Source organism: Lasioglossum baleicum, unplaced genomic scaffold (genome assembly GCF_051020765.1).
Source record: "Lasioglossum baleicum unplaced genomic scaffold, iyLasBale1 scaffold0803, whole genome shotgun sequence".
Lineage (NCBI taxonomy): Eukaryota > Metazoa > Arthropoda > Insecta > Hymenoptera > Halictidae > Lasioglossum > Lasioglossum baleicum.
The window spans coordinates 22,274-44,336 of record NW_027469862.1 but is presented as its reverse complement, the minus strand read 5'-3'; the positions used below and the strand labels follow the sequence as shown (position 1 = coordinate 44,336).

The following is a 22,063-nucleotide window of genomic DNA, read 5'->3' as shown; positions in this document are numbered from 1 at the left end:
TAAAATGGGACTAAAAATTTGTATTTCACGTAACCGAAAAGTGATGTAAGGATTTCACCAAAATACAGGTTAATTATGTTATTAACCACATGCTTCAGACTTTGCAATGAAGATTGTTGCAGATCGTATAGTTAATGTACGTTTAATATAATTAACGAAAATAATAATAAATTGTATAATACATTAATTTGCGAATATAACAATTACTAATAATATTCCAATCATGTGTAGGATGAACTAGTAACTTGATAATGTATGAAATTATAATATGACTAATTAATAATACATAGAACTGAATAATAACTTGGTACTACATATATAAATAGAATTGTATAATAATTTAATATTACGTAAAATTAAATATTTAACGATATATAAAACTAATATTTTAATATTACAGGAAACGTAAATAATATTATATAGAATTTCCAATTCAATCTTTTTATTCTTAATAAATGATATAATTGAAAAATTAATCAATATAAAATAAATGAAATAAATACAATCAGATATACAATATCAGATATACAATATGAAATAAATACGATCATTATATCTTATATCTTTTCAATAATTGTAGATTATACATTAGATTTTTCTTAAATATATATTGTATATATACCATGTACTAATATTTTAACAAGATACCATATTAAAGACCACTCGATACCATCGATTATTTTTACATTTTCATTTTTTCTAATCATAATCCACGATACTTAATTGACATAATAAATTACACGACCGTTTAATTTTTGTACTTCTCGATGATTATCCGTTATACACATGCCTTGTTTGTTACGTAACATTCGAAACATTTGTGCCTGATTTTCGGAAATCCTAACTGGCTCTGGGAAAACGATCCACGTTGCGCATTCGTTAAACGGATAGGTTGTTGTCGAGCCTAAATACGAATAATAACCAGGTGTTTGCAAGCTTGTCTCATCCAACACAAGCAATCTGAAATAAAATTACTCACATTAAAATGGATAATTAATGGTCATAATGCCAGGTTACTTATATATATATTATTTTCACTTATTAAGAAACATAATAATAAAATTGCGAATTAATATATACTTTATCTTCTAAAAATATTAAATTTAATATTTTACATTAAAATTAACATTTTTACACTTACATATATCAATAAACAACGATTTCTTTTCAAATATTTTGTAGAAAGGCTGAAGATTTGTAAAAGATTTACTCTATATGTACGAATATATTTAAACGCAATAAGTAAAATATATTTGCAATAGATACAATATATAAATCACGTGTCAGAAAAATCAATTGCACGAAGATTATATAAAGATGACTTATACACTGTGTTAGAAAAGTTATGAAAGATATCAAAAATTCTAGTAACGATATTATAATTAAAATATATTAAAAGAAATAATTAACTAATAATCGATTAAACCATTCGAATGAAAAGATATCGAACGTACTTGGAGATAATTGATGAACGAGTCAGGCTGTATAATTCTGTGCAAGTCATCGGTAATTTTGGAAAACAACGGATGCTCGTCCCAAGCAGGAACTTGATAAGCCTGCAGAAAATACGAACATATGGCCAGTCCATCGTGTTTGTCCCAGCAATTGTTAATGTCTTCGTATCTTTTGTTGAAATGTATAGCTTGCGCTTCCATCGTGAACCACGTGCCGTTCAGTGTGTGCTCCGCGCCTTTGCAATTCGACGAACCCCATCGAAACACCACGCTATCAAGTTCGTACACGTCATCTGCCAGAGGGCCACCACGGATCATTGCTGGACTCCTAGTGCCTTCCAGTGTTATTTTAACTAGCCAAGATCGAGTTAATTTCAATATCACTTCGAGTTTTTAAAAGTAACAACCCTTTCGGTTATTATTTCGATTTAATGCATTTTGTAATATCAGAATATTTGAAAGAAAAGAATTATTTTCGATTTGTAAAAGCACCTGGTAATTGGTAACGTTATTTTATTAATGCAAGAACTACGAAATCAGTATAAATTAGTTGTTTCTTTTTATTTTTTATTTATTGCAAACGTGTAGATATTTCTAATAAAATGCGGAATATTTTTCGACTGTAAATATATCATATATATTACATATAAAATATATATACAGGTTATATTGTAATATGTAATATATAAAATATAATTAAATTATTTAATTATTAATATAATTAAACGATATCTAATTATTTTTGTCACACGACCACAATTACTGTTATGTAACGTGTATAATATATAATATATTGTAATATTTAATATATGCTGAGTATAAGTCTAATAATAATATCAGAATTAATAAAATATAAAAATATATAAAATTATCAATGTTAATAAAATATATAAGTTCGGAATAACTAAAATATCGAGTTTCGTTAAGCTAGAAATATAATTCAACGATATCTAATTATTTCCGTCACACGACCGCAATTACTTTTATCTAACGATAGCACGCTTAAATACACGTTGCAGATTCGTGGCCCTAGCACCGAGGCAGTAACTTTAAGGAGCAGTTAAATTTTTATTGCCAATATATCCACAAGGTGGATACAACCCTACAGCCGTAATTCCGTGAAATAAAATAAAATCGATAAACGATAAATTGTTAAACGATATAAACGTTTCCTATAGTCACCTGTGCTGCCAATATTCCGCATTTTAGCGTCGCCATCTTGACTCCAGTGGCCACTCATAATAAGCGCAGGAAACTTTACCCAGACTGCACTGCTTTCATCGATATCGACTGGGGACTGACCCCATTTTCGACCATCCCCTTTCGACAATAACACCAATCAGCGACTTTGGCAGAAAAAAAGAAACGAAGAAAAATTCGCGGGAATAAAAATTCTCACCTGCACACTCCATTTTCTTTCAAATCATCATCGTCCTTATGCAACGTTCCAGAGTCGCTGTTCCACGACCCAGCTTATGTCGCGGAATCTCGTGCACGTTTCCGGTGCACGTCACGATGTAATTTTGCAAACTGTCAATGAGAAATAAGACAGCATCGATCGGTACGTATCGAGTTTGGAACAATTAAACTACGGCTTCCGCGTGAAGTTCGGTCTAGAACGATCGAGCCAATATCCCGTTGGTTATTAATCTCTCCTGACTAGTCAGAAGGTTAGTTTGATGAACGTTTTCAAATCTACAAGTGAAATCCTTGTGTATATGTATGTCTATATGTGTAAAATCGTATGCGATCGCGAGTCTCACGCGGGATACATCGTGTTGAAAATTAATCGTGTAAGGATTGATGAAAATGATAAACGTCTCAGTGTCTGAGTTCATGATCATATGCAGCAGTGTACTCCTCATTTGTAAGTTGATTATTTATGTTTAACGTGGATGTAATATCGATTAATATATATGATATTATAAGATCATAATTATAAGGAATAGTTTATGTAAATACAGGTCGAGGCTAATTTAATATAAATAAATAAATGCGAAACAATCACGCGTTGTCAATAATCCCAACAATGAAAAGTCTGAAAGTGGTCATTTTTATTGGTTTAGTGGATTATAACTTTGTAACTTAATTGTAGCAGGTTAATTGACGTGAGACTAAAAATGGTCCCAAAAGGTTTCTCAGTTTTTAATTGAATATTAATCGAAATTGCAACTAAAAAAATTGGTTATATATGTGAACTTTAACAACCTTATCATGACGCCATGTAATCAATTTTTCGCAAACACTTATATAGCAAAGATAAAAAATGAAAAGCTTCATTTTTTTAAAAATGTGTTCCAAACTTTGTCTTTTCTTTTTTATTCCAATAGTAGAATCTAATTTTAGTTACCTGAATTTTATAATTAGATAATTGCTTATTTATGCAAATGTTAAGATAACAGTTTTATTAAACTGTTGTTGTTTATTAAAACATGAGAATTCAATTATACACTTTGTCAAATTTTCTGTGTATGACATAGAAAATTGTATTAAAAAATTGTTCACCAAAATTTTATAAACTTTCATATTGCAATTTTTGAGGATTTAAATCGAATATGGTGGTGTTTGATAATTTGTTAAAATTTTCTACTTTATTTTATTATTCTACACGTGTAACTACTCGTTACAGTTTTGTTACTGACCGAAGTTCTCGATTGGACCCAATTATTTCCTTGGGTTGAGAACGAATGCCATTTTCCTTCGTTCACATTCGGTTATGCGGACCGCAATGGACCTCACACTTGGAAACTGCAGTATCCTGACAGTAATGGCAGCAATCAGTCGCCAATCAACATTACAACGCAGCTCGCCGTTGTGGTGCAACCATCTGAACCTCTTGAATGGATTGGCTATGATAAAGGACCATTATCGATGACTATAATGAATAACGAAAATAACGGTGCAATTTTTTCACTGGTTCAATGAACAAAATGGTCATTCGTTACATTTCTCTCGTCAACTCGTATTACTATAAATCGTCAACGAAGCTTTGTAAAAATTATTTTTAATTAAAACTTGTTTCATTCTCGTTTCAATTACACTTCTTTTTACGAATTTTTAAAGAGCATCGATCATGGAATTTATTTACATTATTAATAATAGTAACTTAATCCTTACAGGGAATTTAAATTTCCCATCTCAAGGATATTATATAATTATTTTTTGCAGTTTCATAAGAATGTTTTATCACCATGTGTTATTCTTTCTTACAAATTTTATCCTATTAATTTTTGGAAAACTTTTAATTAAAATCTCTTCTTATTACTTTACTAACCGTAACTTTACTTCCAGATTATCTTTATGCGAAGAATTTTTCAAATTCTCGTCAACAATATTAGCATAGCAGAGTTTATAATTACATCTCGTTAACACTCTTCAAATTTCATGAAATTTTCCTGTCATTAAAAACCCGCGTTTTCTCTTTAAATTCTTCAAAATTTTTTAAAAATTTCCCGCGCTAACGATGTTACTTTATATTACGTCCTGTTAATTATACTTAGAAGCTCTGTAAAAATTTTCTACTATTGAAATTATATTTTTCATTAGAAATTTTTAAATAATTACTAATTAAATGTTCATCGTAATTATGCGTGCTTTCGATAACGTTGATTTATCTTCCAGTGGTGATAAATACAGTGTGGAGCAATTTGAATCGGCCATATATTCAAGGTGGATGTTTGACTAACATTTACGACCTCTGCTCGATGGTGTTTCATTGGGGCCAGTCGCACGAGGAAGGCAGCGAGCATACTTTAGATTATGTTCGATACCCTATGGAACTGCAAGTGTGGCACATAAAACGAGGTTTTAACTCACTATTGGAAGCAATCGAAGCTAAAGAGAACGACGGCATATTGATCGTCTCGTTCTTTTTTCAGGTAAAGTTTCTTCGAAATTTTTTACGAGCTTAAAAAATAAGGAATAAAAGTGTATATATACATCTTATTAGTTGTATTAATTAGTTATTTAAATTTCATTTAGTGAAGAAAAATGTAAAATGCAGGAAATATAAATATATAAATGAAATATGAAAAAAGAAAGTGATAAAATAAAATATATAAAATAAGTAATAAGTAAAATATATAAAATAAGTTATATATAAAATATATACAAATATATAACTTTATGTAGATACTAATAATATTAATAATTGACGTTATAAATTAATAATTGATATTAATGGTGATATTACGCTTGGTATTATAATATAAGAATAAATGACATTAATGAGAAATAGAAAAAATATTTGAGAGCCAAAATTAGATAGATTTTTTATTTATTTATTTTTAGTAATACACGACTTTTTTGCAAAACATAATGCATCTTGCACATTATTTAAAAGTACACGTTCGTTATCAAAAAGTTTGTAAACCAACTCAAAAATAAAAATCTGTAAGTAATATCTTACTACATAAAGCTAAAGTTACAAATATTCAATTCATAGTAAAATTTAATAACTATAAAGTATTATTTTTAAAAAATATGAAATATTTAATGGGAAAACTTTAATGCTTCTCGATATAAGTACATTAACCGTGAGTTTTATTATTTACCTACGCTACTGACGATAAGGACTTTATTACTTACTTATACTACTGACGTTCGAGCGCCGTATTACTTACTTATATTACTGAATCTTATATCCTAATCAATATTTTTACTTCGCTCGAATAGAATCCGTTTAAAATTGGATTAAACCAAAATTATAAAATTTCGAAAATTTTTTAAATATTTTATATAATATTTATGAAAATTTTTATTACTGAAACTATTTTTATGACTAAAATTTTTAATTAATTATTCCAAGTAGTTTTATTAATTTTGTCTTGGATGCACTTCACAGCATACTGTTTCAAACTGTTTAAATTAATTTTAAATCATATTCAAGTTCAATTTTTGACCAATTTTTAACACTTATAGATTACAAACGCAGACAATCCTTATTTGGATCACATAGTGACAAATTTATGGCGAATTGTTCAACCAGGATCAAAAGTATACGTTCCCCCTTTTCCATTGCTATGGATTTTCCCGACTTTCCAGAAGGACTATTATACATATAGCGGTTCGTTCACTCAACCACCTTGCAGTGAAATCGTTACATGGATCTTGCATCCTGAACCGATCGCTATATCACCTTCTCAGGTAAACTGATATTTCATAATGCTTATTTACAATTCTCGTGTAATTGCCAGCATAAATTTTCATTACAGGTCGCGCAATTTCGAAAACTCTGCTCACCAGATGGCCCTATTTTGTTTAATTGTAGGCCTGTCCAACAAGTCAACGAACGTACCGTGTATTTTTATGCATAAAATACATCATGGAATTATTCGTGTCAAACTATAACCTTATGAATAGTCAATTATCTCGTGTAAAATTTCTAATTGTAACATATACATGTATATAAAATATCTGTTGTTAGAATTAATTACAATGTAACGAGATTTTTTATTTTATTATTCTATCATCTGAAATAAAAATTGCTAAATTTTTGGAAAGAGAATATTATTCTTCTTAAATTAATAACATTGTCAAACAAATTTTATTTTCTTCTCTGATCTATTATCTTCAGTTTCCGAAAAAATCCTAATTTAATTTCTTTCGGGTTTTAATTCCTTTTTTTTTTTATTTTTAGGTTCTAATTATTTTTCTTTTTTTATTTCCATTTTTTGGAATATATCGACTTTGAATTATTTTTGTTTCATCGTGAGGTTGTTCATTTTGTTTGACTTATCTCTGTAGTTTATAATTGGTTTTGCCTTTATTTTCTTTCCTCTTACTAATCCGTTTCATTTCAGGGTTATATATCTTCGTCTCAGGTTTTTAGCGTTGCGACAGTAGAGTAATAAGTTTTGGTATACCGGATCAAAGACCTTTTTGTAGGACACGAAATCTAATAAACCATCAGTAGAGTCTCTTTAACTTCTTTCATTCCAAGTTAGATTAGATTTATTATTATCTTTGAAACGAACATCTCCAGTAGAATTATGCCATTAAGGGCGCATGTCCAAGTCTCGACATGTAGGCACCTCTACGTGGTGAGACTTGGTAATTTGCTATCATTTCCAAAAGAATAATTTTTGGTATACGATACCAATCAAACAGCTATGTTCCAAATTTAATATATTTCCTACCTTATATTTCTTATAGGACTAGAAACTTCCATCATAAACATTTCTCGAAAGAAACTATAGTTTATAAAATCCTTAAATGCGAGACTTCAAATGATAAAATAATGATACACCCTGTGTATCATTACACCCGACACACGTTTTATTATTCCTTACATCCAAAACTGCGCAGTGAGCGTGAAATAAATATACCACGTACAGAGAACAATGATCTTTATTATTTCCCTACTATACTTATCTTACGAACGCACCAAACATTTGTCAACGAATTCCACCGGGAAATAAAAGTGTAACAAAGTCAAAATCCGCTTGTCGGTACATCATCTATTTGGCACGAATTATTGTAACAAATATACCCGTTCTTTCTGCCTTCCCCTGAACGTTGTTCGCGAACATAAACAGAAGATAAAAAGATATTACTTCCCTATCGACGTTGCGGTCGCTATGGCGGAGGATACATACATCATTTGTTCGTTACCTTTGTATCTGGACACGAGTCGATTTTTCTTAAGCTGCTATTACGCGGGCTACGAACTCCTATCACACACACATATACATCGACGCCGCATGCGTTTACACATCGACAGTGTACTCCCGGTAAAAAGATCGCAAGGTAGCTTCGAAGGTACCCGCTTGCCAATGTAAGTACTTACATACGTAAATCGCGTAACTTCTCGCAAGAAGACATCCTACGAGTCTCCTCGTGGTTGTTACGCGTATTTATAGATCCATATTTACAGATCCACCCGTAATCAGACATATACCACCGCGACGTGGCAAGTATATTAGCCAGAACGCGACGAGTCGTACCGGAAGTGCTACTCGCAGACGGTAGAAGAGGGTAACGCTTTATTTACACAATCTTATAGACCTCTCTCTTCTCTCTCTCGAGATAAACCTACGACGAAACACACATAAGGGACGGGTATGGCTTGGAAGGTTTCGAGCAAGCACAGCTTTTCTATCCTACGATAAGTTTTGCAACCATCGAGCGTTCTTGAGAAATGAGGAGGATCCCTTGGCCAGATGACTCGGTGATGATTCAAGCCCCTTGACGAGAATTTCCTTTACAATTTTCCTCGCGATGTCCGGTTACAGCCACTGTGCAATCGCCGCCTTCATCGCAGGAATCGTCGGTTGTGTACGGTTGAAACATCGAAACAACGGTCTGACTTCCGCGCGAACCGAACGTGAACTGGAACTTGCTTTTTCTTCCGCTTTGTGCATCTGGCATCCACGACTCAATCCATTTGCATGTCCCTTATCGTTCGACAAAGGAAAGCCGAGGTTATTATACCGAATGTCTGAAACATACAATGCCTGATCAGATTCCGCAGTTCTTCTACGGAAACTAGAAACTCCGTTTCACGTGTATACCAGACACGCGTGTGCACGTGTGTGGATGTTATATCCGGCTATTTCTCGATACATACGCAAGTATATATGCGCGTATTGACATATCCATATTGTATTTCGTATGATTTTTGGTGTACAGGGTGTTCCAGCAATAGTAGTATAAACGGACAATGATTTTACATGCAGAAACGAATAAAAAGAAAAATATAAAATTTTTCTGATAAAATCGACTTTCAATATTCATCGAGTGCGCGTGCACTTAGCTATGGCTTATATGAATAGACCATCGATACGAGAACAAAAAGGGAGGGATAATTCTACATGAAAGTACAAATCGAAAATATAAAATAAAATTTTATCATTCGAAGTTTCATTTCCAAGAAAATTAATTGAATATTCACCGAGTGCCAGTGCACTTAAATACAGTTTTATAGATAGATGAGTATTAATGGTACAATCGAGGAGGGGATGATTCTATATGAAAGAACAAATCGATAAAGAAAGAATAACATTTTTTCATTCGAAGCTTCGGTTTCGAAAAAATTGAGATTAAATATTTACCGAGTGCGCGTGTATTTATTGTTATTTATGATTTATATGTATAGACGATCGATATATGGGTATGGTAGAATCGAGGACGGGGTGGTACTACATGAAGGAACAAATCGAAAATAAAGAGTAAAATTTTTTTATTCGAAGCTTCGTTGACGAGAAAATCGACTTTGAATTTCCATCTTTTTACACTTATGTAAATAATTTTGAATACCAGATGACTTGTTTAGATTAGATAATACTACTTATGTGTATTATTTCTATCATTAATCTGGTTTTTATTAGGAAATAATCATATTTTTAATATCATTTTTGTTGAAATTGTTTTTATGTGTAATGAAACCTGAATTTTATAAAGTGCAGTAGTATATAAGTGGTCTATTGTTATCGTTGATGGAAATTTGTTCGTTTAAGAAAATTTTATTGTTACTTGCAATTTAGAAAGTCGTATATTTATTATACGAATTACTTGAGTTAGTGTGTTTAGGATATTACGTGAAATAAAATACGGACAGATTAATACACGTGAATGCAATCACGGGTGCACGTGTAACCGAGTAAAATACGGATATATTAATTACACGCGACACACGTGTCTTCAATACACGTTCAAAGTCATAATCTCTACTGGAAACGTACTTGTATACCAGCCATTGTCATACCCAGGAATACTAAGGTGAAGCTCTCGTACTGCAACCAACTTGTAATTTTACCGAGACAGCCCTACAAACATTTTACGATATAAGCTGAGGAAATTAAAAAATAGAAACGATTTTTAATACCATCTATAACCAGAGATTTCTTTGTTTATAAGAAAATTAATTTATGAATGGTTAAAATATTTTCAGTTTGGCAAATTAAAAATCTATAATTGCTTACGATTTTTAATACCATCTACAACCAGAGATTTCTTTGTTTATAAGAAAAATAAATTAAGAGTGGTTAAAATATTTTCAGTTTGGCAAATTAAAAATCAATGATTGCTACTAACTTTTTTCCAGTCCCATAATGGAGGTGTATTAAAATTTCAATCAAATTATTTTTAATGCAATTTGTATCATATTTATACCATATGTACATTTATATATTACATTTATATTTTAAAATGTTTTTATACTTATATTTATATTTTTATATTTTTTATTTTTATATATAAATATTAGACAATATTTCATCTTTCATAAATCAGAATTGTTAAAGATGGATGATTGTCTGGTATCTTTATACTAATATAGTGATAAGTTAGAAAAATATAATAACTGAAATCAATTCTTTTAAACACTCATACATGGTCATATGAATTCGAAATCACAGAGGAATAAGCAACAAGAAAAAGAAAGAAAGAAAATACTTCTAAGTATTTCAAAAGATGAAATGAAATGTTAAATATTTGAATTTAAATGTTTATTAACGTTATGGATAAAATCATTGATCAAAACAGCGTTAAAGAACGCAGACATAAATTGACGAGGATAACTTCGTTTCCCTCGAAATTTTATCAAGTCAAATTACGCCTGTGCTTTTTTGTATTTTTTTGTACGCTCAGCTTTTATTCAGCTAATTGGATGAAAATCGATAGCCATTTTGGATCGGGGCTATAGAGTCGTCAGCGATTTCGATTATTTAATTAATTAAAAGTGATTCATTTGGCAAGTGGAGTGTCCCAGTTCAAACCTCGATTTACCAATTCAATAAATTCATCCTTCTCCCGCCCTATGCATGTAAGAACCTCATAAATATGCAAAACGTAAGAAGCAAGCATTCACCAGTTGTCAACGACCTCTTCGTATCAGGTAAGATCGATGAACGTTACTTTCGAACGTAACAACACTGGAAACGTACTATACAGTCTCAATATAGTTCATTGTACCTATATTCGAGATATTTCGATAGTTACGTAATTGCCGTGAATGCAGGAAAATAAAGAGATAAGTATTATTAGATATATTCTATTAATTAACTTTACAAATTGCTATTTAATTCCAATATCTTACGATAGTTATATAATTGCCACGAATGAAGAAGAATTAAAAAAAAAGAAAATAACTATTGTGTCATATATTTGATTAATTAATTTTGCAAATTATTATTTTATTCTAATATATTACGATAATTTCATAATTGTCATGTATACTGGAAAATTTAAAAACAAAAATCTAGTAGATATATTCGATTCATTAATTTTTCAAATTATTATTTTATTCCAATAAATTTAAGAGGTCATTGCATCTAAGTTATGGAGACTAAAAAGAAAACGAAAAGAATATGTCAAAATGAAATATTGTTTTATACATGACATTAATAATGACGAATAATATAAGATATTTATAGGAGAAAGATTCTGATATCTCAAAGAAAGAATTGTATCGTAAGAGAGTACTTTTATAAAATGATAATTGTGAAATGTTTCTTTACGTCTGAGATAAGAAACGAATTAAAATGTAAGTGAGAAATATGATCCTGTCTACCCTTTACATAGCTCTCAACAGAGATAGTCTAACCTTTGAGCGCTAGTGGCATCTAGTGGCTTCTGTGATAGTTAAGAACCTTACAGAAGGAATCCAAGTAGTAAATACCACCATTTGTACAACTAGATACTGGTAGTCTAAAGCCGTTAAAAATTTTTAATTTAAAATCGTGACAACGAAATTGTTCTTTAAGAAGTCAAGTAAGTAACGTTTCATTTGTGTAGATGATAGTGTTTTAAGCTTACCGTTTAGGTTATATGAAAGTACGTTTACTTGAAAGTATATACTTCTTCTACTTAAAATAGTAAAATAATAGTAAAATATAAAATAATAATAATTAAACTAAAGTAAAGGCTTAAGTAACTGTAATATTTTTGACTGATCAGTGACGAAAATTCTGGTTATAGAAGGTTAAATTACTTATACCTTAGCATGTTAACAGTGATCACTCTAACCTATAAATTATTTACAAAATTTATTGATTTCTTGAGGGCGATGAGGGAGATGAAGGAGGCAAAGTGTGAGGAACAAAGTAAAATTTGATACGAACGTAATTAGCAAATAGCTTCATACTTCTTTGTCATGATTATCTTTAGTTTTCAACGTTATATTTCTTCTTGTTTTATGCGCGTTTTAGCTCCTCTTTAATTCCACGTATTTGGAAACTAAAGCCTTCTGTTAAAATCTTTTTTTTCTTGTTTTAATTCATATTCAGTAAAACATTCAATCTTCTCTGACTTATTCATTATCTAACTGACTCTCGCAATCTGCTAATGGGGTAAAATGAAAAGATCGTAAAAACGTTTTAGAGAAGTATTCCGCGAAATTCAAAAGTGGCAAGACTATCGTACAATGGATTTTCGAAAATAAAATCGCAAAAACTACCCAAGCTTTTATTATTTTTACGATTTTTTGTCTCGCTAAGTCTTAAACGTTTCACTTTGCCCCAGATTCTGCTCCGTTATGAAAAGTGCCTATTTTGTTGCGAATTATATTACACTTTCGAGCATGCGCAGTTTATGTAGCCATGTTTAAATGTGTCACGTTAATTTCTTACGCTAAGTTGCATGCGAAATATGAATTACGATGCCATATTATAATTACAGTAGTCAAGATAGAAAATCACGAAAAAAAATAAACAAAAATACTTCTGTTTCTCAGGTTGTAATTATATGATTTATTGCGATTACACATGAAATAAATAATACAATTTAAACGTAAAAGCTGAAAGTAAAATTGATTACAGATTATGATATGCGAGAAAATAATTCCTTTACGTTTCGTTATATCGAGCAATCTATCTATTGTAAAATAATTCGATCATAAATTGAATATAACTGTACCTCTTTATGCCGATATCCATCGTGTCCTTCTTTATCTTCAATCTGACATGCTGCTTCGTCTTTTGGCTTCGGATTTAACCACGGTTTCTCGGTCTTTTTCACGACGAAACAAACGTTTAATTAACGTTAACGTGAACAAAATTGCACGTGAATCTAATTACTTACATATTTGTGAAACACTCTTGACACGACGCTCATTGGACTTCCTGTATCCGTTGCCTGCGAAGCAAAACAAACGTTACGTATCTCGGCTGATTATTTTTCCACGATTATTTACAACAAACATGAAGTCTGAAATAATATTTGCCAACGATAAATCTTATATTTACACTTCCGTTTAATCCTTGTATCATTCACAATTAAAATGTATTATTTTTGAAATAAGAATTATGTGTCAAATCGTTATTTGACACGTTTTCTGTTCAAGATATATGTAACTTGTCAGCATGAGAAAATGAATATGAATCTAACGAGTGAATTTTTAATCAAATGTTGTATGAGCCTGGTGAGTTTGCATTTGAAAGGAATTTGAGTCTAATCATAGTGTAATAGCTCTATTTTCCGGAACACAATGATAAAAATACCGTACACAAATTCTCGTTATTAGCTGGAAGTGTCACATCTGCAAATAGCATTCTATTGTACCATTTAACAATGAGAGTGAACAGGAAACGTGGGGATCAAATGAAACAGAGCAACAAAACACTGGCATGTGCACGAGATCAATAATAACTATTTAAGCACGTCAGACTATGCTGTCAAAAGTATGGATTTCAAGAGCATCGAAGATGATCAAAGAGAACACGGTATTACTTTTGCTTCTGTATTCTCCTTCCTGTCAACATACCAAACTCACACAGTGTCATCCAAATATTCACACTCAGCAATAAAAAGGTCGAATCTAATCTTTTAAAAATAATAATCATCACTGACAGTGTCATAAATATTATTTAATGGTAAATTCAAAGAAATTTATTCTAATAAATAGCTCATAAGCCTTTAACTTAATATAAATTTGGCTCGAATCATTTTCATCTGTCGCTGCTCTAGATTGATTTTGGTATCAAGTCCTACAGTCTATATTTTGATACCAAATTTACACCAGAAGTGGACCAAGCTTTGGTGCCATAAACTATCATTCCAAATATTGGTACAAGCCTCGGTGTGTCTATTGATTTTGACGTTAACATAACATGGTAACCAGATTCACCATCAAATTCGATAACATTTTGACGACAAAATCTCGTTACCATGGATTTGAATGCCAGGATCATCGTCTTCTGATTAAGCTAATAACATACAGTGTCCAAAAAGATTGGGATCGAACTCGTGCTACGTGTAACGTAAGTCAGACAGGATAAAGAATTTTCTATCAATTATATAGGTTTCCTGGATATCGAACAACGTCAGTATGGATGTTGAAAACGTACAAATCAAAACACGAATGGGAAAGACATTCGTTTTAAATGCGTTTCCGAAGTACACTTTCAACGTTTGACGAGATGCGAAACGGCGAGAAGCGAAATACAAAGGGGAGGTGCAATTATATTCTCAAAATAAATCGGTTTCCAGTACCTCTGTGTTTCTTAAAATGCAGCACGTGAGAGGGACCTGCTTCCTGCTCCCCGAAATCTGCTTGTCCCTCCACCAGGCTGTGCCATTGTAGTCCTCGTATCCATGTATTCCGCAGCAATTAAACTGCAATGGAATCACTCGTATGCTCTTTGGACCATCGTAATATGCCTCGATGGATATACCATGTCGGGCATTAGGCGTCCCTCAGGCGCGAAATAAAATTTGCATTGTGCAGTTTTCCGATCTCCTTCCGTTCAGGAAGATACGAAAGACGGCCGCGGAAATGGACTTTGAAATTTCCGCGGGAAATCGAGTCGAAGTGATCGATCAAATTCGCGAAACATCGCGGCGATCGTGTGGAGATAAATGGGGGATTATATTCACGTGAAGCCAATGAAAGGTGCCTGTCGAATAGATAAGTCTCGTAATCTCGAAAAATCGATCCTGGATATAAGGATATAAGGATATAAGGATTTATAGGTTTTTAAGATCTAAATTTCGAGAAGTATTGTTTATATAACATTAGAATTAGGAGTTTACGTGAACTGCGTCAATTGAGGCACTTAAAGAAATATATACCTTCCTCGAGTAATAAATGATTTAAAAGAGAGTATATAGGTCATAATTATTTCACAATTACAAAGCCATAATACCAATAGCGTGTGATTGGTCGAAGAATATTTGGTATAGGTATAGAGGAAGAATATTTGGATCGTAGATGTAGAGCAGAAGATTCTATAGTGGAAAATGAAAGAAAGTCATCCATCTTGGTATACTAACATAGTTGCGCGCTCTGTCGGTCAATTAAAGTACTAACATCGGTGTGCTTTGTTTAAAGAAAGACTTGCTGATTATTTTATTGGTTTTTGTAGGTACTTTTGGATATCTATCGTTATTATGATATTCAATTTTATAAATTTAAAACACTGTTGAAGTATTTATAATTAATTTACAAATTTAATTGTAGGGTAATTTACTTGCTGTTTGGTTTGTTATAGAATGATTAACCCTATACACTCGACGATTTTTTGGCTAGAGAAAATTAGAAATTTAAAGATTTTCTGTTGACGATATTTTCTTGAACAGTAAATAAGGAATCGTACAATAATTAACTGAAATTTGATATATTAATTAATAATCTTCAATATTTTATTAAATAGTGACTAAGGAGTGCCTCTCGAGTGTGAAGGGTTAATATTGACTATGATCTATGATGAAATATATTTATTGGATTGTGGACCTATGACTATCACTTCCTGTACTTCTTATTTCATATTACTATCATTATTATCAAAAGTAATGTAAGGAATATAAGGCGTGAATATAAGAAGTAATATAAAACGAATGATCAGTGATGAAAAAAGATTAGTTTGAATCCGGAATCAGAAGATTGGTTGTTAGCTTAATTTCTCGTTGTACTTTAGTCCTAACCTCATTTTAGCTCGTAATAAATATACGTATTTGAGAATCAAACAACATCCTTTATTCTTTCATACCAATCATTGAAACCATACGGTAATATAACTTAAAACACTCGACGTTAGCATACCAAGATGGTTGAAAACCAGTTTTCCATCTCTTACTCTGCTCGCAAGTAGACATCGCGTGTTAGATCCATAGTTTGGATCGAATGCTGAAGATAATAACATGGACAGGGATGTAAGACTATAGCTCATAGCTTTGAGTAGACGTATCTCTGAATGTATCTCCGAAACATTTGCATAAGATGAAAGCGATAGAGAAGCACAGACAAAAGGAAACTGTGCCTTGTACGAACCATTGTACAGGGTGTTATCCAACCGTTGTTACAAGTCGAAAAGGGATCTACACGAATAAATGTCACTCTACATTCTCCATTTAGCTTTTTCGCGTAGATTCGCATCTTCTCGACTTGCACAACTCGTTTAGCAACATCTAGTACACAGATCGAATACATGCATGTACAATAAAGGCTCTGTTAGAATCGCGGACATTGTCACGGAGCAATTAGACAGCAGTTACAGCCATAATCACGGATTAATCGTACAATCGTACATTCGCTGGACGTCGTCTATTTACCCGATGACCACGTACGGTAATCCAACTCCGAGATTCAACAATCGATCGCAGTTATTAAGCGGACAGTTGTACCTTGTACTGCGCAAAGTCGAGACTATGGCTGAAGGGGATGTCACTGGTCGGTTCATCGCCATAGTCATCGGCCAGCTTGCTGAATAGTCGCTCCTCTAACCCGGAAAGTATCCGGAATGTCATTAGCCCACCGACAGCTGCTGTCACGAGCTCTGTGACGATCAGTGCCACGAGCATGCTCATATACTGCGGATAGAAACGCAGAGTGAATCTTTGGCTCCGATTATCTCGGATTCTGGATTAAACGGTTCCGACGAACTTACAGCGGCCAGTATGCATTGATTCCCGTGAACAGCAGCTCGACACCCGAAGAAACCAACCGACAACACCGCGAAACCGAGGCCAAGCAGGCTGTAAGCTATCAGGTTAATGGTTTCGTGCGGCGCCGCGTCGGGCATGAAAAGATTTAACAGGTGTCCTTTGCTCGATTCCAACAGCAAGCATACTCCTATCAGCAGTACTGTACCCCCGGCCAACTATTGAGTAAGTTCTTTTTATGTAGCTCCAACACGAGCACTATACAAGGTTCTTTATGTAACTTGGCAAAGAGACGCTACATTGATCCGAGGATTAAACCGTGTTCGATTATTCACAATTATTGGAATTTTATATTTGACAATGCGTGGTTAGGTTCGCGTGTTCTATTAGAAAGGCTGATTAGATTTTCATTAAAACTGAACGATGCTACTTTCAATCGAGCAATTCGTGTAATTAAGTTGCAAGTGGAAATTGGAATCTTTTTTTGAAGATTTCGTTTAACCTCAAAGCGATGACGTATGTAAACATATCAAATTGACTCTTTATAGATAATGATGTATTGATGTTAAATTGACTCCGTATCGATAAAGATCTGAGTATCTACTTAGTAGTATACTTGTAGAAGTGCAACGTCGATATAATGTATATTATGGTTCGGGTTATGGGGCGAGGCCATCACCGTCGTTTCTTTTCTTTTTTCTCTTGTTTTCTCTTCGGTTTTTTAATTCATTGCTGGACCTCATCGCGACAACCGCGTGTATTTCTTTTAACTAATGAAACTATTTATTTTTGTTATAAAGTTCTTTACTTTGTTACACAATCCTACTATACAGTAGTGTCGCACATTTTCCATCGTGTACACGTGGCCGTACGAAGACCCAGGTCAATTGGAAAACCCTTGGCGATAGGTCAGAAACGTTGGAAAGCGTGTGCATGGTGGAAAAAAAAATGTAAAAAGATAAACACTGCATTGTCAGTTAATTGAAAGTTTATGGAGAGTTAGTTGAAGTCAATCGTATCCTCGTAACTCTTACAATTTATTTAATAAATAACCATCACCCCTATCAATCACCCACTCTAAAGTACTTCAAAATCTAAAATCTAAATATACGTCAAAATGACGTCATGTCAGTAGTAACGATACGAAGTCAATTTGACACCGACGTCAATGTGACGTCAGTACCGTGAAAATAGTGGTAACCGTTTGAAATTAAACTTCTCGATGAGAAAAATCAACATTTTCTCGGTGTTTTCTTCTCATCGAATCTTAGAAATAATTTATTTCTTGTCTTCTGAGAGATGTTCAAGGAAAATGTACACGCGTACGCGTGATTGAAGATTGTTGGTTAAGAGTATTGCAGCGTTATTCAAAGTTTGCTGAAGTTGAGAGTTAAATTGATTAATGTACTCGAGCATGAAACACTTTTCAACTTAACCGTTGAATCCATTACCGAACCAAGTTATGGCATAAGCGCCCATTAAACTTGCAACTTATAATTTACTGCTTCTTTCGCGAGTTACTATACGAGAGGGTAGTTTGACGAAAGCAGCGACTATAACTCACGACCACGTGCACGTGTAGCGGATATATTCGTGCGAGAAGAAAGGGATACAGGTTTTAAAACGGTTCGTCATCGGGCCTTTTCCCTTTTGTTCCTTTCATCGATTCAACGTTGCATCTCGATCCAGTTACGTGAAGTACCCTGTATATTTTAATGACAATGCACCTAGCTAATGGTGTTTAATTGTCGCAGAATTGTGAAAAGCTTTAGCAAGTGGGTTCTTACTTATACGGAGTTTAACGGTACTGCTTACGAACGTTATTTACAACTGTTTTCTCGCATCTGATAATCCACGCGAGGTCTTCTTTGCAAACGGCCTCTAATTTGCTATTCACAAGGTACTGTATACAAAGCTCTCGAGGGCGAATATTTTCCATAACTTTGAATATTTTCTCGATTGTTTCTAAATAATTAATGCGCGTTGCAAGAAGTGAAGCTGCTTTCTATTAAGGTTACTTGTGATATATAAATAACATTTATATTGTTCCGATTAGAATTACGACACATATGTTAGAAAAAGTTTCAAAAATAAAAGCATCTATGCAAGGAAAAATTGTAAAGTTGTTTATGCAACGATCCTATGTCTATGTATGGAACTGTGCAAAAGTTTTTCGGCCACTTACATCGGTATCTAGTAAGTAGAATTAAGTACAACTTAAGGTACAACTGTTAGAGATCATGATTATATTCGTTATTTAATTGTGTTATTCAAATTCGAAGAAATTTGCGCATATTGTTATTGAAATCTAATTATCGCGTTTAATAATACTGTTTGTGGAAATCACGGATTTTTTAGAGTATTATACGAGTGTCGAATTTCGCGTCTCGTATCATATGGTGAATATTGTTGAAATAGATATACACGTTTTCAATTTTGAGATATTACTGTTCAAAAATTTTTTAATAAATATGTAACTTTCATTAACGAATAAGCTAGAATTATTAAAAATTGTGACGTTTCGCTTTTCAACGTCGAATATAAAAATGATGATAAATTTTAAACGTTATGAGTCCTTTTATTATGTCATACTAAGCTTGCCAAAATTTGTTATGTGAGGTCATCGTAATCTTTTATTGCATTGTACGTGAAACTCAACAATTTTTGACTGACATATAAGAATTTACAAAATTTTTAAACGTTTTTAGAGAGGGTTATTGCAATTTTTTATTGTATTGTATTGTATTATATAACATTATATTATATTATCAAAATTTTTGACTGTATTATGTAATGATCGTCACGATTTTTAATCATCTTGTAGAGAAGATCATTACTATTTTTTATCGATGCGTAAGGAATTTCTAAAATTTCATAATGCCTTCTAGAAATATTGTTAAAATTTTTTTACTTTAATATATAAGGGTTGCCAAAATTTTTATCTATTTTATAAGGAAAATCATTACAATTCTTAATAGCGCGTTATATAAGGATTATCATTTCCTATCATTTTATATCGCAATCACTAAATTTTTTATCGTGTTGTGTGGTGGCTGTCAAAAGTTGAAGCTGTGTTATATAAAAATCTATAGCAATTTTTCACCAATACAGAATACCGCTATAAATAGTAAATTAAAGATAAATATTTTTCGTTTATTAAAAAAAGTTCAGTAAAACATTATTTAACAATACTTTTGAACTAACTATTGCTGTTAAAACGACAACAAAGAGATCACGCAATTTCTAATAAATTCGTAATTAATTAATATTCTAATTTAGTACCAAAATATCCTTGACATAATTTATGAAGCAATAAAGCATTTCTATCGATGAATGGCGTGAAATTTTTGCATAGTACCATATAAATAAAAAATTCTACTTAGTTTATTATACATAAAATCTCACTATATAAAATTAATGCTAGTTTCAACGTAAATACCATCTCTTTCGTTTTATTATGAACATTCAATTCCTATTTATATTCTATCTATCTATTAATAATTACAGCGAATAATAAATACGTTAAAACTAACTTCTCTTGCAAGTCGTTCAATTTTTGTCAGAATTTACATTACACTGGTTTATTTACTGTTATTGAACTTTCTAGGTGATTGGCCTTATTGATACACGAGTAGTTTATTATTAGCCACACCGTGTGCAATATTCCTTGTTTACGCTTTATCAGAAAATGCCGAGGCTCTATATAAATTACCGAGTTGTTCCTATTTTCTACGCGAGAAAAACACTTTCGGATCCACGACTCGCGTCTGACGCGAAAATCCTCGTAACAACCGGAAAATATGTCTCGATGTATCCTCGAATATAACCAATAACCAAACGATTAATACTTTACCCATATCAATAAGTTGAACGTGAATAGAACGACTTTCAAGTACTTCATGCCGATCGTTTTCAAGACATCAAATAGTCATCAATCTGCAAAAACAATGCCACTCCTGTGAATAATCTCGAAGCGTAAGGCCGTCCGATTTTATCTCGCGGCATCGAAACATAACCTAAAAAACGTTTGGTAACAGCGCGACATCTAGCGTGCGAGCCGCTCAAGCGTGCTACTTTTAATTAATACGCCCGCGCTGTTTCATTTCCACCCGTTCCACTTTTCCAATATCGGCACCTCCGTTCGTCCCGAGCGCGCGGCAACAATCTTCTCTAAAAAGCGGCAGTATCGACGAAACGAGTTTTAAAAACCATGTAGATGCACACACACCCTCCTCGAGCCACTCGCGAAGATGAAAATACCGTGGCGCCTGAGCCCGACGCGATGCAGTTAAACGCGGCAATCTCGCGATGTTCCGAATCACGCGACAAAGGAGCGAAGGAACAGCGGGGGAAACGGACGTTTAATCGAACGATCGATGAAATCTACGACGCCGGGACGCAACGTTGTAACACGATCGAGAGATAAAAAGCTGTAATCGCGGGGCGGGTTTACGAGGGCAAAGGACAGATTGACTTATTTAGGTCAGATCAACCGTCGAAAGACGGACAAAGAAAGGGCCTTTAGAAATCTCCGTTTCACTCTGGGGATGCAATTATAACTCGATGACGGACAATGGACGTCGCCGAAAGGGGACACGGAAATTACTGCGAAGCAGATATCCCCTGACGCACTGAAACCTGTTTGAACCGCCCGTTTCGACGGTCGACTCTATCTCGGTTAATGTATTAGCCGCGCTGGAACCTCGTTACCGATCGAGATCAAACGCCACGTCGAAATTCTCCGGTCGATAATACCGTCTCGCGAGAACGGCCAGTCGATCGATATCACGGAT

At 33.0% G+C, this 22,063-nt stretch overlaps 3 protein-coding genes across 3 annotated transcripts; 1 reads left to right on the top strand and 2 right to left on the bottom strand.

Moving 5' to 3' along the window:
* Positions 1 to 719: 719 nt before the first annotated feature.
* LOC143220365 (carbonic anhydrase 7-like) lies at positions 720 to 2,866 on the bottom strand. Its single transcript, XM_076446024.1, is given in 5 exon segments — positions 720 to 931; positions 934 to 960; positions 1,451 to 1,807; positions 2,637 to 2,774; positions 2,854 to 2,866. Coding segments are annotated over 5 exon segments (747 nt in total).
* A 397-nt stretch (positions 2,867 to 3,263) lies between these two features.
* On the top strand, positions 3,264 to 6,769 carry LOC143220364 (carbonic anhydrase 1-like). Its single transcript, XM_076446023.1, has 5 exons — positions 3,264 to 3,321; positions 4,084 to 4,353; positions 5,076 to 5,332; positions 6,375 to 6,599; positions 6,668 to 6,769. The coding sequence occupies exons 1-5, from the start codon at positions 3,264 to 3,266 to the stop codon at positions 6,767 to 6,769; spliced, it is 912 nt and encodes a 303-aa protein (XP_076302138.1).
* Positions 6,770 to 8,829: 2,060 nt separating this feature from the next.
* Positions 8,830 to 21,171, bottom strand: LOC143220363 (tetraspanin-11-like). Its single transcript, XM_076446022.1, has 8 exons — positions 21,124 to 21,171; positions 17,276 to 17,488; positions 17,013 to 17,198; positions 14,883 to 15,005; positions 13,473 to 13,526; positions 13,308 to 13,400; positions 10,136 to 10,219; positions 8,830 to 8,892 (listed from the first exon to the last, which is right to left on the bottom strand). Exons 1-8 carry the CDS (start codon positions 21,169 to 21,171, stop codon positions 8,830 to 8,832), a joined length of 864 nt encoding a protein of 287 aa, XP_076302137.1.
* Between the last annotated feature and the right edge of the window lie 892 nt (positions 21,172 to 22,063).

What these genes read in the sequence shown, in the direction of transcription:
- LOC143220364 (XM_076446023.1), top strand. Translation starts at nt 3,264, where the DNA reads ATGATAAACGTCTCAGTGTCTGAGTTCATGATCATATGCAGCAGTGTA. An exon ending in AATGAATAACGAAAATAACG is followed by an intron (nt 4,354 to 5,075) that starts GTGCAATTTTTT and finishes TTTATCTTCCAG; the next exon opens with TGGTGATAAATACAGTGTGG. An exon ending in TCGCTATATCACCTTCTCAG is followed by an intron (nt 6,600 to 6,667) that starts GTAAACTGATAT and finishes TTTTCATTACAG; the next exon opens with GTCGCGCAATTTCGAAAACT.
- LOC143220363 (XM_076446022.1), bottom strand. Translation starts at nt 21,171, where the DNA reads ATGAAGTACTTGAAAGTCGTTCTATTCACGTTCAACTTATTGATATGG. An exon ending in TCGACTTTGCGCAGTACAAG is followed by an intron (nt 15,006 to 17,012) that starts GTACAACTGTCC and finishes ATTCCATTGCAG; the next exon opens with TTTAATTGCTGCGGAATACA. An exon ending in GCATTTTAAGAAACACAGAG is followed by an intron (nt 13,527 to 14,882) that starts GTACTGGAAACC and finishes TTTGCTTCGCAG; the next exon opens with GCAACGGATACAGGAAGTCC.